Source organism: Gallinula chloropus (genome assembly GCF_964237585.1).
Source record: "Gallinula chloropus genome assembly, chromosome: 12".
Taxonomy (NCBI): Eukaryota; Metazoa; Chordata; class Aves; order Gruiformes; family Rallidae; genus Gallinula; species Gallinula chloropus.
In genome coordinates this window covers 18,591,882-18,611,466 of record NC_140097.1, presented here as the reverse complement: position 1 = coordinate 18,611,466, position 19,585 = coordinate 18,591,882, and the positions used below count along the sequence as shown (strand labels likewise).

At 39.5% G+C, this 19,585-nt stretch overlaps 1 protein-coding gene across 1 annotated transcript in view; it reads left to right on the top strand.

The window, feature by feature from the left end:
* The window catches only part of SLC6A11 (solute carrier family 6 member 11), a gene marked incomplete at both ends in the record, with an annotated part of 91,933 nt that overhangs the window by 37,999 nt on the left and 34,349 nt on the right, over positions 1–19,585 (top strand). Inside the window, one exon of the mRNA XM_084269507.1 lies at positions 7,307–7,441. Within this exon, the coding sequence (XP_084125633.1) occupies positions 7,307–7,441 (135 nt within the window). The remainder of the gene's footprint in view (positions 1–7,306; positions 7,442–19,585) is intronic.

The following is a 19,585-nucleotide window of genomic DNA, read 5'->3' as shown; positions in this document are numbered from 1 at the left end:
GTCTCCAAAAGCTACTACAGAACTATGCATTACTCTGTAGGCTGTGTAAATTTAGGGTAACCATGCAAATAGTTTCCGATGAGCCTTAACCTAGGTGAAGTGAGTCTCTTCTTTTGATGCCATGAATCAAATTCTACTATGAATTTAACAAAGACCTATTCAGACTGGAATGGATTCTTGAAATATAAGGAACTGTGATTTAAAGACATTCTCTCAGGATTTGGCTCTTATATTATTATGATCAGTTCCACTTTTTTTAGGAGCTGTTGGCACATTCATTTTAAGTGATTAGGTCGTTATTAAGCTGTGCCCACATATGCTTAGCTCAGGGAAGAATATAGGTATCTGTATTTACCATTATTTAGTGCTTAAATATGGGTGCTCACATAATTGATTTAAAGAAGATAATAAAATTATTCATCGTTGCTTTCCAGTTGTCCAGTTGTGTGCATTGGAAGTCTCTGCAGTATCACTGAAACTCATTTCTACTCATATAGTAAGGTTTTTCTTTCCAAGGAGCTTTGAACCTTCTCATTGTACTCAAACACCCAAGTTGAGAAGTAGGGATAACCAATTAACTGGGTATTACAGGGGAGGTGGTCTGAAGTGCACCAGTTCTGTAGATACAGGTGTTCTCCAAGATATTTGTCTGAAATCTCTCAGACCATATTTATGACCATTTCTGTTTGCTTTCTCTTGGTAGTTTAACAAGTGAATATCTCGGGGCAGCAATGTGTGTTAAATCAGGGAGTTTGTTACCCTAACACATAGAAGTCTAGCTTTGTGTTTGATGCAGACAGTGCTGCTATTCCTGTTCTTGTTATTAAATATGAGACCTGTAGACAGTATCATAATAACCAACAATCTTCAAGTGTAATTTTAGTAGAAAGAAGACCGATGTTTATTTCGATGGTCGTGGGCAATGTGGAAACAAAGCCAGCTCTAGTAACTGCATGGGAACCAGTTTGAAGTCACTCACATTTAGAAAACTGGATGCTGCTTAAGGGGAGAAATAGCTTGTCATCTAAGTTCACTCACTTCAGCCTGGAACATGAGCTCCTGCAGGGCACTGGTATTGTCTACCTTTGGTACTTTGCTATTGCTTTCCTATTTTAGCTGTATTCCTGCATTGGCTTGGTGGAGGCTGTTAGAGCATTGGGGGTAGAGCAGTGCTGAGTCAAAGCTTCCTCCATACTTTTCCTCTCCTCTTTTTTGAAAGAAGACTGGGAGGGGATCTGATTAATGTTTATAAATATCTTATGTGTGGGAGACAGGGAGAAATAGCCAGCCTCTGCTCAGTTGTCTGTGGAGACAGGACAAGGGGCAATGGCTGCAAGTTGGAGCACAGGAAGTTCCACACCAACATGTAGAAGAACTTTTTCATGGTGAGGGTGACGGAGCACTGGAATAGGCTGTCTAGGGGGGTTGGGAGATCTCCTTCTCTGGAGATATTCAAGACCTGTCTGGACATCTACCCATGTGACCAATCCTAGGGAACCTTCTTTGGCAGCGGGGTAGGACTCGATGATCTCTAGAGGTCCCTTCCAACCCCTATAATTCTGTGAATATGTGAATTTCTGACTGCAGATAGGCAATTTTTTGAACACAGAATATGTTGTTGAAATGCAATTTGAGGAGAGCTGAAAACTCCATAAAGTCAAACCCAATGTAAAGAAAAATTCTCGCTGAAAAAATAGGAAACAAACATTTTTCACCTGTTTTTTAATATTGAAATGAAGTGTATAGGTAACAGCTTTGGCTTGTTAAAGAATTTTTCAGTCAGGAGAGATGTCCCTCCAGCCCATTCAGTAAAAAGAATGCCAAACCAAAGTTGAATAAAATGCAGTAAATTTTTTTTTTATTGACTCAAAAAGAATTTTGGAGTTGAGTTTTCATTTCATTATGAAGAAGTTGTTTCAGCTTGACTCAGACTGTTGTTGACTTACTTATTGCCTGCACCACCACAAGGATGAAAATAAGGACTTTGCACTGCTCTGGGAGAGAGATTTTTCTGTATTGCAGTCAATGACCTCAGTGTGATGTGGTATTAGGAGTATTTATTCCTTTCTGCCGTCTTCTGTCACACAGAATCTTCTGCTTCCTGTGATCACTATGCATTTAATCCTACCTACCTTCATTAAGTGTCTTCTCTTGGCTCATATTTTCTGACTCATCTTGCATTCCCAGTGATTTTTTTTCCACTTTGATGCTTATTTCTCAGCTCTCAAATCTCATTAAATTTTCTTACCTGTTGGTTTTTGAACTTCTCTGTACTCCAAGTGAAACCGTCTGAAGTCAGATATGATTCATAGAAGAAATTCTGCAGTTTGTAAGCAACCTGATAAAGGTTGGTTCATGAGATTATGCTGAAGCAAATTTCCCTCTGTGGGTAAACAAACAGGAGATGAAGCTAAAAATTCTGTAAACCGCAGAAGAACAATAGCAAATCAACCATCTTGATGATTCTTGTCTCCCCACCTATCACCACTCCAGTCATATGTCATACAAATCCCCTCCTCTGGTATTCTGTTGAGTTTTTGGTATAACTTGTTTTTCTGCATATGAAATTTTAGCTTCAAAATGTAGGAAGATCTATAATTTTGTTTCCCTCTTTTGAAATACTTTTTGAAAATCTTTATACTTTTTTACACCATTTTTCTTATAAATCAAATGAACATTGACAATCACTCTTATCAGTTGATGTTCATAGGTGCTGTAGTGTCATATCAGCAAAAGACTTTCAAGCAAGTGCTGTATGGAAGATTTCACAATATACCACAGTGGTTGAAATTAAAATCTTTTATAGTGTTATCTGCTGTTAACATGTAGCAGCTTAGAATTTGTGAAACTGGAAATAGTGTTAGTGGAGCCAAGATGTCTGGGTTGTGTGGTATGTAGAATTTTTTTTTACGTTTTTTTCTTTCTTTTTTTGCTCTTTTCCCTTATTTTAAAAATTTTGATAGCAGTTGTCCCCAAATTGGTAATGCCTGGGTGTATCTACAAAGACACTAGAGCTGACAGACAGTGGTAAGAGAATTCTGTTTCTATAGTTGTACTAACATGCCTTTCTGTATCAACACTGTAAAGCAGGATAAAAGTTACTCTTTTCCCTGTTGCATCACTTAGTAGGGAAATTTTGGTTCCCAAGCTTCTTCTCCACACAGGAGTGTACAGCAGTGTGGGCGTAACTTCCTTTCATTTGTCCTGTAAAGACAGACCTTGTATATCACTGAGATCTGAAGATTGCTTAGCAGTCTTCTATTAGCAAAGGAAGTTGGTGGTATTCCTGTTCTCAGTGGTCAGTGTCAACTAAGTAAATACACTAAATAGCTAATCAATAGGCTGAAAACACTAAATGAAAGATGAGGGTTTTCCACCTAACCCTTCTGAGTTTTGGCAAATTTCTTGCAATTTTTGCATTGATACTACTTGAGTTTATAGCCTAGTGGAGCAAGGAAGGACTTTAGGGGAAGGGGATTGGCAAACCAGGATTTTTTTGACACAGTAAGTGAAATAAAACACATTCCATTTATAAAATGCAGTTGGTGCATTGTAGAGCAAACAGTCTTCAACATCACAGTTTCCTAACCTCAGAAAGCTCTCAGCAAGAGGATTAAAGTTTGCCACTTCCTATTCCTGACTCACCCTGCTAAGAAGCTGCTGTGAGGTATTGTGTGAACATCAGCCTGGTGTATTCTGTGGTAGGTGTAGCCAGAGAAATCTATTTTTAGGCTTTTAGATTTCTCTCTGTGTGTATGGCTCAATTCATTGCATGGAGGGCCTCTTCCTTATTCTCCACAGTTTTATCATGTATTGCTTCTATGTTTTCTTGCAAGCTGAGTTACCTTCACTTGAACCTCTATGGCATCACCTGGCCACAATGTTCAGAGAAGCAGCCCTTCATTTAGGGTGAGCAGTTCAACAGTGCTAGTAGGGAGATTTGAAGCTATGGACCATATTTATGCTTTAAAGATACTTGGGTATGAAAAAATGTAAACTGGCAGCTAGTTCAGTTCTCAAGATCTTTATGGCTCCTTACTCATTAAATCATTGCGTAGATACTTCGATGTCTTTATAACTAACCTTGAGAGAGATAGACATCTAGGTCTTGTAAGGTTTTGATATGGTAAAGTTCTAGTACTTGGTACTAAAAGTTCATTGGAGTCAATGAAACATCCATTTGCAGGATCTTAGTCCTCATGTACTTTGAGTTGAGCACCTAGGTTTGCTTAAGAGCTGTTAGATGTCCCAGTGGGTGCCTTTCCACATACTTGCATGTCTAAATAACTTTGTGAATTTGCCTTTCAGTTCTATTGTGATAGGAGAACTTGGTGCAAGAACTAACATGCCAGAAATTTTAATTTTGTTTCCAACTGCTTGAACACTGGCATTGGTCTGACTAGGGTTTAAAAAAAGCATTTGAGCATTGGAATGCAAATTAACATACCAAGCAATTAAAGTCAATTAAAACAGGATGCAGTGTAATTAGAAACAGTTGTGTTCACATTTATATTCAGAGAGGTTTCATGTGTTGAAAGAAAAGAAAACAATTCAGGAAACTTTTAATGCCTACAGATGTGATGACGATACTAATAATGGCATTTGATTTCTAAAATGCCCCATCCTCCCGCACCTCATGAGCTCTCCCCAAGCATGATAAAATGAGCAACGGCTGCACTGGATGCAGTGGAATTAAGTGGCCCAACATACTGGGAGGCTCGTATGCCACCTAGGAGAGGTGGCATTCTCTCCCTTCTCTGAACACAATGCACATCCCTGTTGCTGTACAGGAGAAGCTTGCAGTTTCGGCAGCCTCGTTAGCTTGTGTGAGCACTAACACCAAAAAAAATTGTCAACAAATGTCAGTTGGCTCAGGAAGGGTGTATCTTTCCCACACATGCTTCCTTGGCATCTCTTTCGCTGTTGTTCTGGAGATCTGCATTAGCATTTATTGCCAGAAATACTGAGCCAATTGCACTCTATTTATATCCTCTTTCTGCATGGTAACCAGAAAGGAAGGAGAGTCCTCGTTCCTCTGAGGCACAACTACCCCTGTGATAAAAAAATATACTAGAGGTTGTGGTCATAGTACTTTCAGTAACATTAGTACATGGGGACAGGCTGTGGAAAGCACTCGGAAAAGCGAACAGAAAAGGGTGAAGTGTGACTATGGCGGCTGCTGCGTGGTTACAGACGGCAGCACAAAGGTACCTTTACCTGATCTCTCTTGGCCATAGGGATGAGTGGTTTCAGCTGTTCCATAATGGAGCTGAGTGTGGAAATACACCCAAAGGAACCTGGGAAGAACTCTGTCTGCACAAAATTGCCATCTGTTTGCTGATGTAAAATATTTCAAGGCAGAGACAGGTTGCAGGAGATAGGCCATGGAACAGTGTAGTTAATGAAGTGTGATGCAGTGAGGTGTTATTCTTTAATGTTATGACAGCTATTCAGGTGCAATACCTTCCATGTCATCGAATGTGTATGTCTGCTGACCATCCCCTGTTAAAAACATCTATTGATTTAAAAGAAACAGAGGAAAATACCTGGCAAAGAATTAAATACAAAAACATAAAATAACATCTGCTGCTACTTTGTCATTTCCACCCAATATAAAACTTGGAGCAGCACCATGTCTATTCCATGTGTTTCTTTCTCACTGCTCATTAACTCATGATCCATTTTTTTATATGAAACCTAAATGTGGAGAGTGGTCTCTTGGAGTCAAGGTCTGTTTGAACTCAGTCATTTTAGTTTGCATTTCCACTGATAATCTATAATAATAAATGTAAGTGCTGGGATTCCGTTTTGCATTTTGTCAACCTGTGCATTTGTCAGTTTGGGCTTCTGAGACCTGTAGGAACGCAATAGCTACCACCATTTCCTGGGAAAACCAGGGCGTGGATTTTTAAATGGGGTAAGACACCTGAGAGATATATTGATGCTTACGTCCTATTAAGGTCAGTGAGAGTCGGGTGTCTAAATGCATCTTGGGCAGCTGGACATGCTCGAAGATCTACCATGTGATGTTTAAGGAGTGCACAGCTGAGGCACAGATGAGATGATTTCTTGTTTGAGGTTAAACACTCAGCATGGTCTGTAAATCAAGATTCAGTGAATTAGTCATGAAAATATGTTTGAGAATCTTTTCATGGGTACATTGTCTCATGCATTTCCTTCATTTACATAGCCATGAGACAGGTAATGAACTTTGGAATTTAAAATGCATATTTTTTAATATTATAGCCTATTTTTCACCAATTATTTTCCCCATTCTTGCAGTCTATGGAGTAATTTTTACTTAGGCAGTGTAGATATCCCATTTCTGGCAGGGTTCAAGGCCAGGTTGGATGGGGGTTTGGGCAACCTGGGCTAGTGGAAGTTGTCTTTGCCTATGGCAGGGGATGGCACTGGAGGGGCTTTGAGGTCCCTTCCAACACAGGTCATTCCATGTTTTTAGGTGTAAGCGTAGTGTTGCATATTAGGATATCTCATACCTATGTTACACAGGTGGGAATTGCTATAGAGAATTCTGGAGAGTTAAGTTTAAGGTTTTGGGGTTTTTTTAAGTAAATCTTTATAGCGACTTGAAATTTATCATTTAATCCATCTCCAAGCTTGAATAGCTCTATAGTGCTCTCGGGTCTGTGATTATAAAATAACAGTCTGCTTGATTTTTCCGTTGACAACCATGGCTTTTTGCAGGTCTCCAGAAAAACTCAGTAGCTCCCCATGCACCATGCAAACTGACTTATAAAAAAAATGGGGCCATATATGTGAAAACAGAAATTGCTGAGCTTGAGCACTTCAGAAATCTTGTCTGAAGGTACTTGGCAGGATAAAGGTGCTGTAGCAGTTCATGAGCAATCTTAGGACAGCTTGGTAATTGATAAGTGATTAAGAATCATTACAGATGCTTTTATATAGTGCATACCATATAATGCAATTAATTACTTGCTGTTCTGAATCAATGTCCCTGTATCTGTGTTTGAAATAGTATGTGGTATAGTGCACAGGTACACTGTACTATGATGTCTGGTCACCTGTCACAAACAGAGAGTAAATAATATACTTAGAGAGCTTCCCAGTCTTTCTATAAGAATGTTGAGCTTTCCCACAAGTCATTAATAGTTTAGGTGGTGTTATGTTTGGAGGACAAATTCATCTCCATGAACAAGGACATCAAGAGCACTTTGCCTCCAGAAAAGAATTTCTTTTTGTCAAACAGCAAAATGAATGTGGAAATGAGGGATTTTTGTTGTAGTTGCAAGAATGTGTTTTTCTGATGTTTTCTTCTCCTTGCTAGGTTGTGTATGTAACAGCCACGTTTCCCTATATCATGCTGATGATTCTTCTGATTCGTGGAGTAACGTTGCCAGGTGCTTCCGAGGGGATAAAATTCTACTTGTACCCTGACCTTTCTCGACTGTCGGACCCACAGGTAGGACCATGGTCCATGCATTTATTAGCCTCTCAGGCTGGGAAAAAGCTGCAAGAGTTTCTTGATTTTAAAGTTTGAATAAAGGTGATTGCTGGGTATTTGTTCATTTGTTAGAGGTTTGGAATTGTGGATAGGGCTTTTAAGCCATCACTGCTTATGCATGTTGGTGTATATTTCTCTTGTAGAAGAAAGTACCTTGGTTGATAAATCAGGATTTTTGGAAGTGTTCAGTTGCAGTCAGTGCTTCTGTCACGGAGAGACAAGAGCATTACCTCTGGTTTCAACAAGGACAGCTTTAAGACTTGTCTGTTTTATGGTTCTTTCTCTATTCCAAAGCTAAATCTCAGTCAAGATTAACAGAGAAATTAATTGTTCAGATGATCGTTGTCTTTGAAGCATATGTCTCTATCTGCAATTTAGGAGGAATTGGTGTACTCAGACCTGGAACTGTGTCTTTTTGGTTGTTTCCAGAGTAGAGCTGAACATGGAAAAACTAGTCATTTTTTTCAGAGGCAGATGAGTAAAGAAAAACAGTTATATATCACTTATCTGATATGAAAGAGGGAAACGATACAAGCTCTACAAAACCTGACAGGTTGCAGACAGCACTTTGCTTATCTGGTTTGGCAATGTAAAAGACATTATACAGAGCTGCTCCTAAGGCTGTTACACTATTAAATGGATCCTGAGATGGAGATAGAGGGGAAGCTTGGGAATATTTGTCAGAATTAATTTTTAAAATCTGCTTACTACAAATGCATCAGCATAATTATTTTAACCTCAGCTTACTGAAAAAGGTTGGGGTTTTTTTGCAAAAGACAATAGAGGGGACCCTTCAGGTTACATTCTGGAAGTTTCTGAATTGACTGACTTACGTAAAGTTCACTTTAAACAAGTGATTTTTCTACAGAAAAAAAGCCAGCTAGAAAGAAGATTCATTTAAAATATTCAAAATTTTAGATGAATATTTAATCATGTTGCCACTTTTGGACTCAACAATGTTTCCATTGTTCTATGTTGGCATAGATGGGAAGTGAAAGACAAGTTGTGAAAGTGGTGTTAAAGCGTCAGTGATGTGCTATGCCTTTCCAACAGCTAGGAGGGGGGCCTTGGTTCTCCTCAGAAATTAGCACACTAACAGAGAAAGCCAACAGGATTCTCTGACATGAGCCCAGTTATTTCTTTGCAACATATAATAGAGTCAGGCTGTAGTAAATACAGCAAGCCAACCCAATTTCAAGTGGAGCCCATGTCTCTTAACTCATTTTTGCAGAGACAAGAAATTTGGCTGTTGTATGTTTAGTCCAGGTTCAGCTAGTGTTTCACCCCCCATATGGTTCTGACAACCACAGTTACGCACTCACTTAATAACAACTGTTCACTCAGTACTCTGTCCTTGTACCAAGCCATGTTTCCTCCACCTGTGGAGTCTGCTGGACTAGTATGAGCAGGAGGTAGTCCTGCTCCTTAAATGTTGGTTCCTTTGCTTGCCCAGCAGCATGTGAGCAGCCTGTTAACAGGGTTTTGCCCCGCGTGTGGATTTTTCACATGCCACTGACACCCTTGCTTCTGTTTGTTATTGAGGGAGGGCATGCAAGCTTAAGCAACACGATTGTCAGGCTACAAGGGGGTTTTATATGCCTATTTACTGTACTGTTTCCATTTGTAAGGAAATACAGTGTTGCCATGACAATTTCTAAAGCACATAGTATTCGCCTAAGCAGCCTGTGAAGTACAAAGCACTTGGGACACGTGTGCATGTATCTGTTTGTCCCACACATATTGCTCAGCTGATACTGGAGTGGTTTTTGGGAAGGCTTAACGGATTCCTTAAACAAGCCAACCTCTCCATGTCAATGAGACTTGTAGTTCAGCCTTAGTATTTTAAACACCTTTTTGTAGGAAAGAAGCCAAAATAGAACAGACCATAATAGAGATTGAGTTAATTGAACTGTGGTGTTTGTGGTGAAATGGTTTTAGAGAACTTTGTTTTGGCTTTGGATTTTAAAAATGCTGTTTCGTTGAAATTTAAATATTTTGTTGAGACTAATCAGTTCGGTTCTTGAAGAAAGATTGCTGAGTTACTGTGTCCTGGCTCTTGCCAGGCCAGAGTCAATCTCCCCAGTCATCAGAGGTGAGCTGAGCTAGCCCAGGTGAGCTGAGTGGGGGCTGTTTGCCACACCACCTGGCACCACTTCCTCATAAAAGGAGCTGTTTGGGGAGGGGCAGGGGCTTGGTGCCTCCAGGACAGTCTCAGTGTGGCTGGGGCATTGGATTGGCTGGTCCTTGTGTTGGGTAGCACTCTTTAGGCCTCTTTTTAAGCCACTCTGTGTTATCACTGGGTGTGAGTGTAATGGCTGTTATTAGGGTGACTTAGTCAGTAAACTATCCTTATCCCAACCCAAGGGGGCTCTGTCTGTTTCTTCTCTGGGAGTAGAGAACCACCACATAAAGGTGGGATCCTTGGTCAGTCTTCAAGAAGTAAAGTAAGTTTGGTTCTCAATCTTAAGAATGCGATTTGGCACAACGAATTTTATTAAAATAAAGAAAAGGATTACATTGGTTCAGCTTTATTGCAGATTTTAATAAGGTAGATATATTAACCCATTCTATAAACCTCTTAGTTTGTTCAGGAGATTTTTGCCAAGAAACAAATACAAGGTAACTGAAGTAACCTTGACATTTGTGCTTCCAGTTTTTATCTGTACTCTTGTTTGGATTTACTCCACAATATTGAAGCATAATGCATGTGTACTGCCAGAAGTTATTTTCCTCTTCAGTTGGAGGTTTGTTCCAGGAGGCTACTGTGTGTGTGTTAGCAGAGCCATATTTGAACCACAGTGCCAGCTATGTTTACTGTGGATTAAATAACTTAAGTTTCTCTTCAAGGCTTACTTCAGTTTGAAGTTCTTGAATCTTTTGTCTTTGTGTAATTTGCATTCCATGGTTAGTTATAGTTTTCTAAGCAGCTATTCATCTGTCTTTTCAGTTCCTCTTAGCTTTCAAGTGCTGTGTTCTCTATTTCATTTTTACATTCTATCTTTTCAGCGGACTGAATCCTCTTGGTCTGGAAATGCTGTCTTTTGTCCTGTGTATCTGTCGAGCTCATACCAATCACTTTTCTTTATAATAGTGGAGTACTATATTTAAGCTTCAGAAATTCTTCCTTTCATCAAGTGTAAGGCTTTATGATTAAATTGGCTTGAAATATGTCCCTCTGTCCCATACAGGTGCTGTTTGTAGCTTAACTATGGAGTCTTTCCTGGGTTGTAACTGACATAACAGAAGTATTTTTACAAAGGTAATAGAGTTGTAATGGGTTTTGTGTGCAAGGCTGAGTCAGAATGTGGTTCTGGTTGTCCCTCAACAGATTTAAGACAGTTAATATGCAGTTATGCTTGCCTGTGGTACTCACTGCTCTGTTTGGGGGAAAACATTTTATTCTTAATTATGGGATTTGCCAAATGTTTGTGCATGGAAGAGGTTAAATTGGTTAGGGACTAGCAGACATACCAGCTTGATGGATCAAGGAGTAATAATATGGCCAACGATCTGGAAAAAACAGGCATGCAAATTTAAAACCTGCTGTAGTGGTGGATTCTTAAAATGAGAAGGAAAATACATGTGAAGCCACCTTGTTTATTGTGTGCTTGTTTGTTACTAACTGGCTGAGGTACAGGGGAGTTTAATGAACTTATGTATTGTTTTAACGAAGATACTCATGGCGTCTCTAGGGATGAACTTGTCAGCATAGTCAGAATTGCATTCTCCTCTAAACATTTGGTCCTTATCAAAATCTTAAATGTAATTAGCCTTAATGTTAAGCATGATAAATGAATAGCAAAGGAAATGATGTGTAAGGCACAGGAAAACCTGAGCCGTTGCATTTAGGATTGATTCTAAATGTCTCTGATCTTTTGTGTGCAGTGAGAAAATGTTAAATTTGCAAGAAAATTTCTGATGGCAGAAACGTTTCCACAATTCATCTCTGTGAGCTATAAGAGCTTGAATATTAGGTAGCCATGACTGTTCAGACCTTCCAGATGTTTCTGTGGGTACTCTTGCAATGGGTAGTCCTCCTGCTTTGAAATAGTTTTCCAGAAGGAATTTTTTCCATAAATTTGTGAGATTCAGGTGACCGGCTTGTAGCTCACTGGATCTTTCTTCGTGCTGTTCCTGAAAATAAGTATCAAAATAGGAATTTGCAGCAGTGAGCACCAGTTGAACTCGACTACACCTTACACTAGGTGAATCTTACAGAACACTCATGATGTTTTTCTTTACATTGCCCTCTGTCTCAGAAATTTCTTCCTGCATTTGCCTGTGTGGCCCTTAGGCTAGGCTTTCATTACCTGTGTTTGCAGGGAACAAGAACATTTTAATACATTAGATCTCTCTCTCTCAGGGAAAACACATTGAAAAAAGATTTTATTCAGCAAAGCTGTAAAAAGTGCTCTCCTATTAGGCTAATTATAATATTCATATGCGTGAGACATTTGGGAATACTGTATAGGTGTAGAGATAATATTTCCTTAAATCCTGTTCTGGAAATCTAAACTGGTAAAGTGTTTGTGAGTTTCCAGGTGCTGGATAATGCAGAGTTGCCTTAGCGATCAGAGCTGCAGCTGTAACGCCGCTCCGAGGCCTGCCCAGGAACTCTCTCCTTAGCAGTAGAAGAAATAACCCAGATCGATTCGGTGTTAGAAAAGCAGCCTTGGAAGCCAGAACTTATCACAATTGTATCGCTGCCGGCGACTGTCACAATTGTATCGCCACCTTGAGGCCGAACCGAAGTTTGAAAGGCAGAAGGAGAGGCTTTCTCTTTAGCTGAATGCGGAGGAAGCTGTTGCATTTGAACAGAAGTGTCAGGTCTCTGTTTTCTTTCCAAAAAAAGGGAAAAAAAGAAGAAAAAAAGGTAAATTTCAAAGAAATCTTATTTCATTTTTGGGTGGTTTCATCCTCAGAGTGTCAAGGGAATCCTGTGGAGTCCCTAGTACTGTATTTTAGACCTGTACTGTACCCCAGGCATACTAATCCTTAAACTGAAACCTAGAAATTTTTGCTTATTGGCACTGAAACAGTATCTAATTGCTGGAGAACATTCTGATGCTTTTATTTGTTTGGAATGTGACAAGTGAGAAACTTGTGGTCTCATGAGAAATTTAATTTACAGGATGCATTCAGTACTGCACAACAAGCCCAGGTTTTAAGTATAGTACTTGCAGGAAGGGTTCAGAGGCAGGTCATATGTCCTAACTCTTACTGGCATTTTAATACTACTAAGTCTAGTAATACCTTCAGCAGTGTCCTGTACTTCTAACCACTATGAGAGTTCACATCATCCTTATCTGGGAAAAAATAGTAGTAATGAGGAGGATGTCTGGTTCCCATCACACTCACGCAATTCTCCCAATAGCTATGGAATTCATTCTTCTTTTTCCCACCATATTCTTGCCTTTCTCTGTACTGTTTGCTTCATCAGGTATTCAGGTATGAAAATCCTTCACTGAATTTACTATCTGATAGTAATTGTGAGTTTAGCAATGGCACGTTCCATTTAGATTGTGCTTTTCCCACAGCACGCTTAAATAAACCTGAAATATTTATGTGATGTAATGACCTGTGCAGTGACCAAATACTGAGCTGTTCCATACTCATGTCTCTTTAAATAAACAGTCTTTGTTCATTTGGTATGGAAACTCAATTTCAAACCGTTCTCTCTATGAAACAAGAAAAGCATTCCTGCTGGCTGTGAGGCTCTCATGTTGCTGTTAAATAGTAATCCCATGCCCACAGTTTTAAAATTAAAAGTTGAACCAGAATTATTTCTTCTCAAAGTGTGCTGTTTGCACCATCTTTACAAATTGCTGAGGCTTTAAAATGCGAAGTGAGCACAGGATATAGACCGATAGGATGTTTAGAAGCATTTTGCCCTAAAATGCAGTTTAGAATCTTCACAGTGAGGAACTATTTAACTTACTACGTCCTATGGCTTTCCATTACAAATTCTTTATGTGGTTTTGAAGAGTAGGAAGACCAACAATTGCTGTAATGCAGTGCTCTGGCTGAAGGTTGTTTAGCCAGGCTGTAAATCACTCCTGTTCCCAAAGAAAACCTGAAGGCAAAGCCTAGTAGCACATCGCAGTTGCCTTGCTGGAAGGACCACACGTACCGCTGTCTTGCAGTGAATCTGTACCACAGTGGCTGGGCACGTACATTTGAAAAGGCATTGGATGAAGATGTTCACAGTCTTGTCCTGTGACAGAAAAGAGTGTGGCATACCTTTACACCTCAGTGTACAACTCTTTTTTTTTTTTTTTTTTTCCTAATTGAGTAATATTATGAATATTAATTTTTATCCAGAAAATATTTAGAAGTCAAGTTACTGCTTTGGAGAGTTATTTCAAGTCCTGAATGGACAGTTTGCCTCTCTCTCCCCATGGTTTTTCCCTGTGTTTCTTGCTAGTGCTACACAAGCAACAGCAAGCTGAGCAGGCAACAGCAGATTTTGGCAGTTAGAAGAGACTTGCTGAAAGAATGGGGTCATGTCGTAATTTCCCTGGGGCTTCTAGGCCACACGAAATCTCTTCCGGCTGTCCCTGCAACCTCTTAGTAACCTTGGCAATGGAGAGACATCATCTGAGTTTCAGGGAGACTCTAATTGCACTTTAATATTAGGCTTCATAGCCAGTGTGATATGCCACTGGAGGGAGACAGGATCCACATATTAGCTCAGTGTGGTGGCATAACAGGGAAAGAATTTTAGTGTTTACAACGATGGCACCTGGGAAGAAGCCCTAGAGCCATTCTGTGTACAAATGAATTAACATTCTCAGGAACATCTAAAGGATTGTGAATACGGTCAGTGACTCCAGAAAAGCTTCTGTTAAAAATGAATTTGTTTCAGATGACATTAAGAATTGGTATACAAAAATACTAAGTGATATATGGATATTAATAAGGGAATAATAATAAGGGACTTGGGGTACAGTGAGGGTAGTCAGTAGGTGAACCAAATAAATATTCCATGCTATTTCTGGGACAGTCACAAGTGTGTATATGATACCATGTAAATAGAGGCACTGAAAATATATCATTATTTAATAATTGCTAAGAGGATTTTTATTAATGCTGTTGTTCCAGAGGAATGAGAGAGGGGAAAAAAAAGGAAAAGAGATTACTACGCTAGTGGAATTTGAAGAAAATTTGCTATTTTTTATTCAAAATATTGATCAAGATTGTGTCTTTTTATTTCCATCCTGGAACCGGAAAAGCAGTTGAATCCTCAAAACAATCCAGCAAAAAGAAAGATGGGCAAATACCTGGAGAGCTGACAAGTAGCAATGGATAAAGTGTATTGTGCCACCCCCAGACTATCCCCACAGAGGAGCCATGCTGCAGGGGCTGACTGTGAGTCTAGAGAGGCCTCTGGCTGAGGTCTTTACGGTCAAGGGATTGTGGATCTTACATATTCTTTCCTCAGAGGTAGCCTAAAAGAGATTGGTACTCGAGTTCTCCCCAGAGGTGTTCCCTGAACTAAAGGAAATACAACATGTAGAGGAGGCAGAAAGGAATAAAAAAAGAGACCTTCCTCCAGGGTGGCATGAGAAGGTTTGGGGACTGCATTGAGCTTTGGGCTATATAGGCATTCACAGCTTTATGTGCCTTATTGCTGCTCATCCCTTCTCCCACCATGCTTTTTGTACCTCTTGACGTAGACTGTATGGCACTTGTAAAGATGAGGAGATGTGTCTATTGGCAGGCCTGACTTTCTCATGCTCTTTACTCTGAATGTCTGTGCTAAATTGTTGGCTTCCTTATGGATAAAGTAACTCTGGGTGTTGGTATAATTCTTGCTTGGGCTGTTGAAGCCAGATTGTCAACTGCTTTATGTAGTATTGAGTAATTGTTTCTTCCTTATGCTTTATAAAAAGCTTATACACACACACATATGTACACACTAAAGTTACATCCCAAAATTGCCTATGAAGATCAGTGACAGGATGGGATAGCCAACATGCTTGTCTAATTTCAGATTCTGCTGTGGTGTGGTACCTGACTTGGAGATACAGTTCATATTCTTTTCTCTGGAATGAGACTCTTTCAAGAAATATATTTTTTCCTGTCTTAATGTTAAACTCCAGAAAAAAATTGTAATACAGCAATTCCTGCAAAGGTCATTAATATTTTTAAAGATACCTTCCTTAACTGTGTTCCCAGGCTTAGATTTCCATATGTTAACATATTTTTCCATATGGATGTTTATAGACAGCTACTTTAAACACTGAAGCTCAAAGAAACTGAGCATTCTGTGACCATTTGCACCCGAATCCTGGCTGCAACAGTTTCTTTTTATGCCATTGGAGAACAGAGGCAATAACGTGTGTTTTGTGGCACCAGTGCCAACCAAACTCTGCTACTTCAATTTAGGCCCATAAAGAGGGATAGGAAAGAAAGCATCTGACTGTCACAAAGAGAGAGGCAGTAAAATGCATTGAGTGTTACAGACTTGGCAGGAAGTCATCAGATGTTGATGCAGTTTGGGATGTGGGTTCAGGGATCTTTAATTTGTTTATTGTCAACCCATGTGAACTTTTCAGACAACATTTGAATCAAGAAAGGGCAGCTGAATTTGTAAAGAATGGGAGTCAGAGTCTGGGTCCCAGTGATTTTGTACTTAACTTTGGTGTTCACGTATTTTAGCAGAACAAGCACAAAATGTTTCACACTGACCAGAGTTTTAAAGTGGGGTTTTTTTATGTTGAAGAGGTGTTTTTCTTTTTTTTTTTTTACCATTATTATTACATTTTGAAATGAAATCTTGTTTAGGAATTATCAATCAAATGCTTGATTTAAAAATAGAGAAATAACATTTGATTTCTCAAAATAGCCTTTCAGTTTTTGACCAGATGCTTTTACTGTGACAGAAATGTACAAATAATGGAAATGAAACTGAATCTTCATTCTTCCGTGAAATTAAAGATTTGATAGATGTTGGTACAGTAGCCCTTTAGTGTCAAGAAGTGCAGGTCTGGAATACAATTCCTAAATGGTATTTTTTCATTCTAGTGCTGGTTTGGGGTTTTTGGGGGAGTTTTTTGTTTTGTTTTTTTTTTAATTATTTTTTTATCCTGAACTTGGTTTTACTTTAAGGTTCTGCCAGCTCTGTGGCACAAATGAAAGGTTTTTCATTGCCCAGCTCCCTTTAAAAAGGACTAGGCTCACAGCAGCATTTTAGTGAGCATTGAGTGGCTTGTTTACTAAAATTTGCTGGTTGGGTATATGGTTCCTGTCACTCTAAAATCAACTCATGCTTTTAAAATACTCTAAATCCCTCTGTGTCACATAATAAAACAATAGAGTGACTCTGAGGGATGTTCACAAAAAGGTATAGTGAGAGCTGGTACTTACTGAGCCTGGAGGTCTAAATAAACTTGTTTACCCATCCATGAAGGTGAGTAGAACATAGGTAGAAAGCGATTACAGCAGCTAAAGCACTGAAAAAGGTATAGTTGGGGCACCAGCCTTCAGCAAGTTACTATCTTAGGGAGGAAGGCAGAAAGGGTGGCATGTATTAGGGATTACTAACTAAAATGCTCTGCTCTGTATATTGATCTTCACAACAAAGTAGACCAGGTGGTCCAGAGACATTGTATTTAACTTTACATATATAACTGGCATGTGTAAGCAAGGTTCCAGATTTGTAGGTGGCTGCTTCTTTCATTAGTGGAAAGGGAAAGGTGTCTTGGAGTGTAGTTCAGTCACCCACCAACTGCAGCAGTTTTTAAATGCCTTCAGTGCTAGTATGTCAGTGATATCTGTATGTTTGTGTTTATGTAACTACACTTAGGTAATACCTATAGTCACTGAATAAGTTACTTGTTAAAGAGCCCAGCTGGTCAAACACAACTCCAGATAATAAAATATAAATGTTGTGCTTTCGTTAGACCCAAAAGAGAGGGAGGTTGCTTTTTTCTTTTTTTATACATAGGCTTAAAGTTTTACTTTAGCTGCAGGGTTACACAGGTGGAAGTAGAAGAAAGAAGCATGTCTATTGCCAAAATATAGGGGTGAAGAATACAAGACTAAAAGAGTTGGCAGCGAGTGGGAAAGGGGAAGAAATAAACACACAGTCCTTTTTTGTCTTCTCTCCATCCTGTTGTACTAAAATTGTACTACTAAACCAAATTTGCTGTATTACTCTTTCTTTCTCCACTCCCCTAACACACACACACACACACACACCCCGATTTATTATAATTATTTAGGGAACACAGTCTGATTTTTGCATCTATTGAACCCCTTATGGAGCTGGGTGGTGTTAGTAGCGCCTTACCCAGTGATGTGACCTTCTTTAAACTGTCAGGAGGAGTCTCAGTGACTTGAAACTGAGAATAACCAGAACCCTCCAAGTACCCCTTAAAAAAATCTTAAGATCTGAGATTGTTTGGATAAGTTGTTGCTCTAAGCTTGCTAGAGGAATCTCAGAGATTCTTGGCATGTACCCCTGGGTTGGTGCCAGGCTCTTGGTCAGGTTCCAAGCAAATTCCAGCTGCTGTTCACCAGTAATTAACTCTGAGACTCATAGTCAGATGGTACATACAAAGTTATCATCTCATTAGTGCCGTGATGCCCTGCCTCTTGCAGAGCTATGGCCATGCTTGTTCATCCACAAAATTGGGTTTGTCCACGGCCACAGAACAAGGCAATGCTGGCCTACACACCCCTATGTACCAGACCAATTTCCTGTGTGCCGCAGATGCTACAAGACTTCCATCTTCCAGAAGCCAGGATGCTTCTGACTGGCATGCAAGGGAAGTGTATGGGGAGGGATGAATTTAAACCTCAAGTTATTCTATGAATCTATAAAGTGCCTGAGTTAATGACTCTTGCTTGTTCAGTACTTAATGACTGGTGAAATTAAAGGAGGAAGAGGCTACAGGACAAAGTAGTAGAGCTTCTGTTTGAGAATGTGGAGCCTTTGAGACTGCAGTGTGTACATATATATGGTTTTGTGGCATACACTCACTGAGGAGGTAACTGTAATGCTCAGTATACTGAAACAGTTTACTTCTGGGCAGTGCTGCCACAGAATTTATATTCTAAATGTTTAGCTTTGAGGTAACCTTAATGGGCTTTTAATTTTGCTTCCTAAAGTTGCTGTTCAGTTTTAACTGAGAAGGATAAGTAATATGCAGCCTTTTAAGTCATTTGGGTTTGCTGTAGACAGTGGGGGCACATCCATTTAGCCTTAATTGCTGTTCAGAGATGTTTCTTGGCGTTTCATTGCAGTGTGCTTCCTTGGGCTGTCACGCAGATGGTTCTGTGTATTTGTGACTCATTCCTGTTGCTTTCCACTGTCAAACAACTGGATGAAATTGTTTATCATTTGAACATGATTGTACAAAACAGCAAAAAGTAGGGAACCAAATACCAAAGCCAAAGGCCAAGATTCTCTGGCCCCAAGAGTTTCTCTGAGAACTTATGGGACAAAGCGATGCAGTTTAAAGCCTATTGATTACCCACGACTTGAAGTCAGAAGGTTCGTGGCTGGGTAAGGCAGGTGGTGGGACTCCCAGGCTTCCATCCTCTGCAGACAATGGAAAGAGAAAGCCACCCTTGGAGAGCATTTCCATTGCGTTGAACTCAAGCTATTTGAACACGGAATAATACATAACAGTTTGATACAGTTTAACCCAAATAAACTTGGAATTTATTGGGGTGGTAAATATTTGCTCATTCCCTGAGTGCCTGGTTTTGGTAACTATTAATAGGGGGCAGGGGGCTACCTTTGCAGTGATTGAATGCAGCCATAGTTTTGTTGCATACCTGGATATAAGTGTATATCCTATGTACCTAAGTAGATAAAGTGAAAAATGTTTCTGTTTGCCTTGATAGTAATTTGAATCCTTCCCATTCTATTTTCTTAAGTCACGTTAAACAGAAGATGACAGTTCTCAGATGAAAAGAGGGTTTAAGATGTTTTAGTAAGTGCTCTGTAATAACTACGTGGCTTTTCTTAGATTTGTGGGCAGTTTTTGCTGAGTTAGGATGGGATTATCCTAGCTGCTTTGAAGGCTGAGTGACTAAAGCATGATTAAATTAGAATAAAATTATATACTTTCTTGGTTTTCACTTTGACTT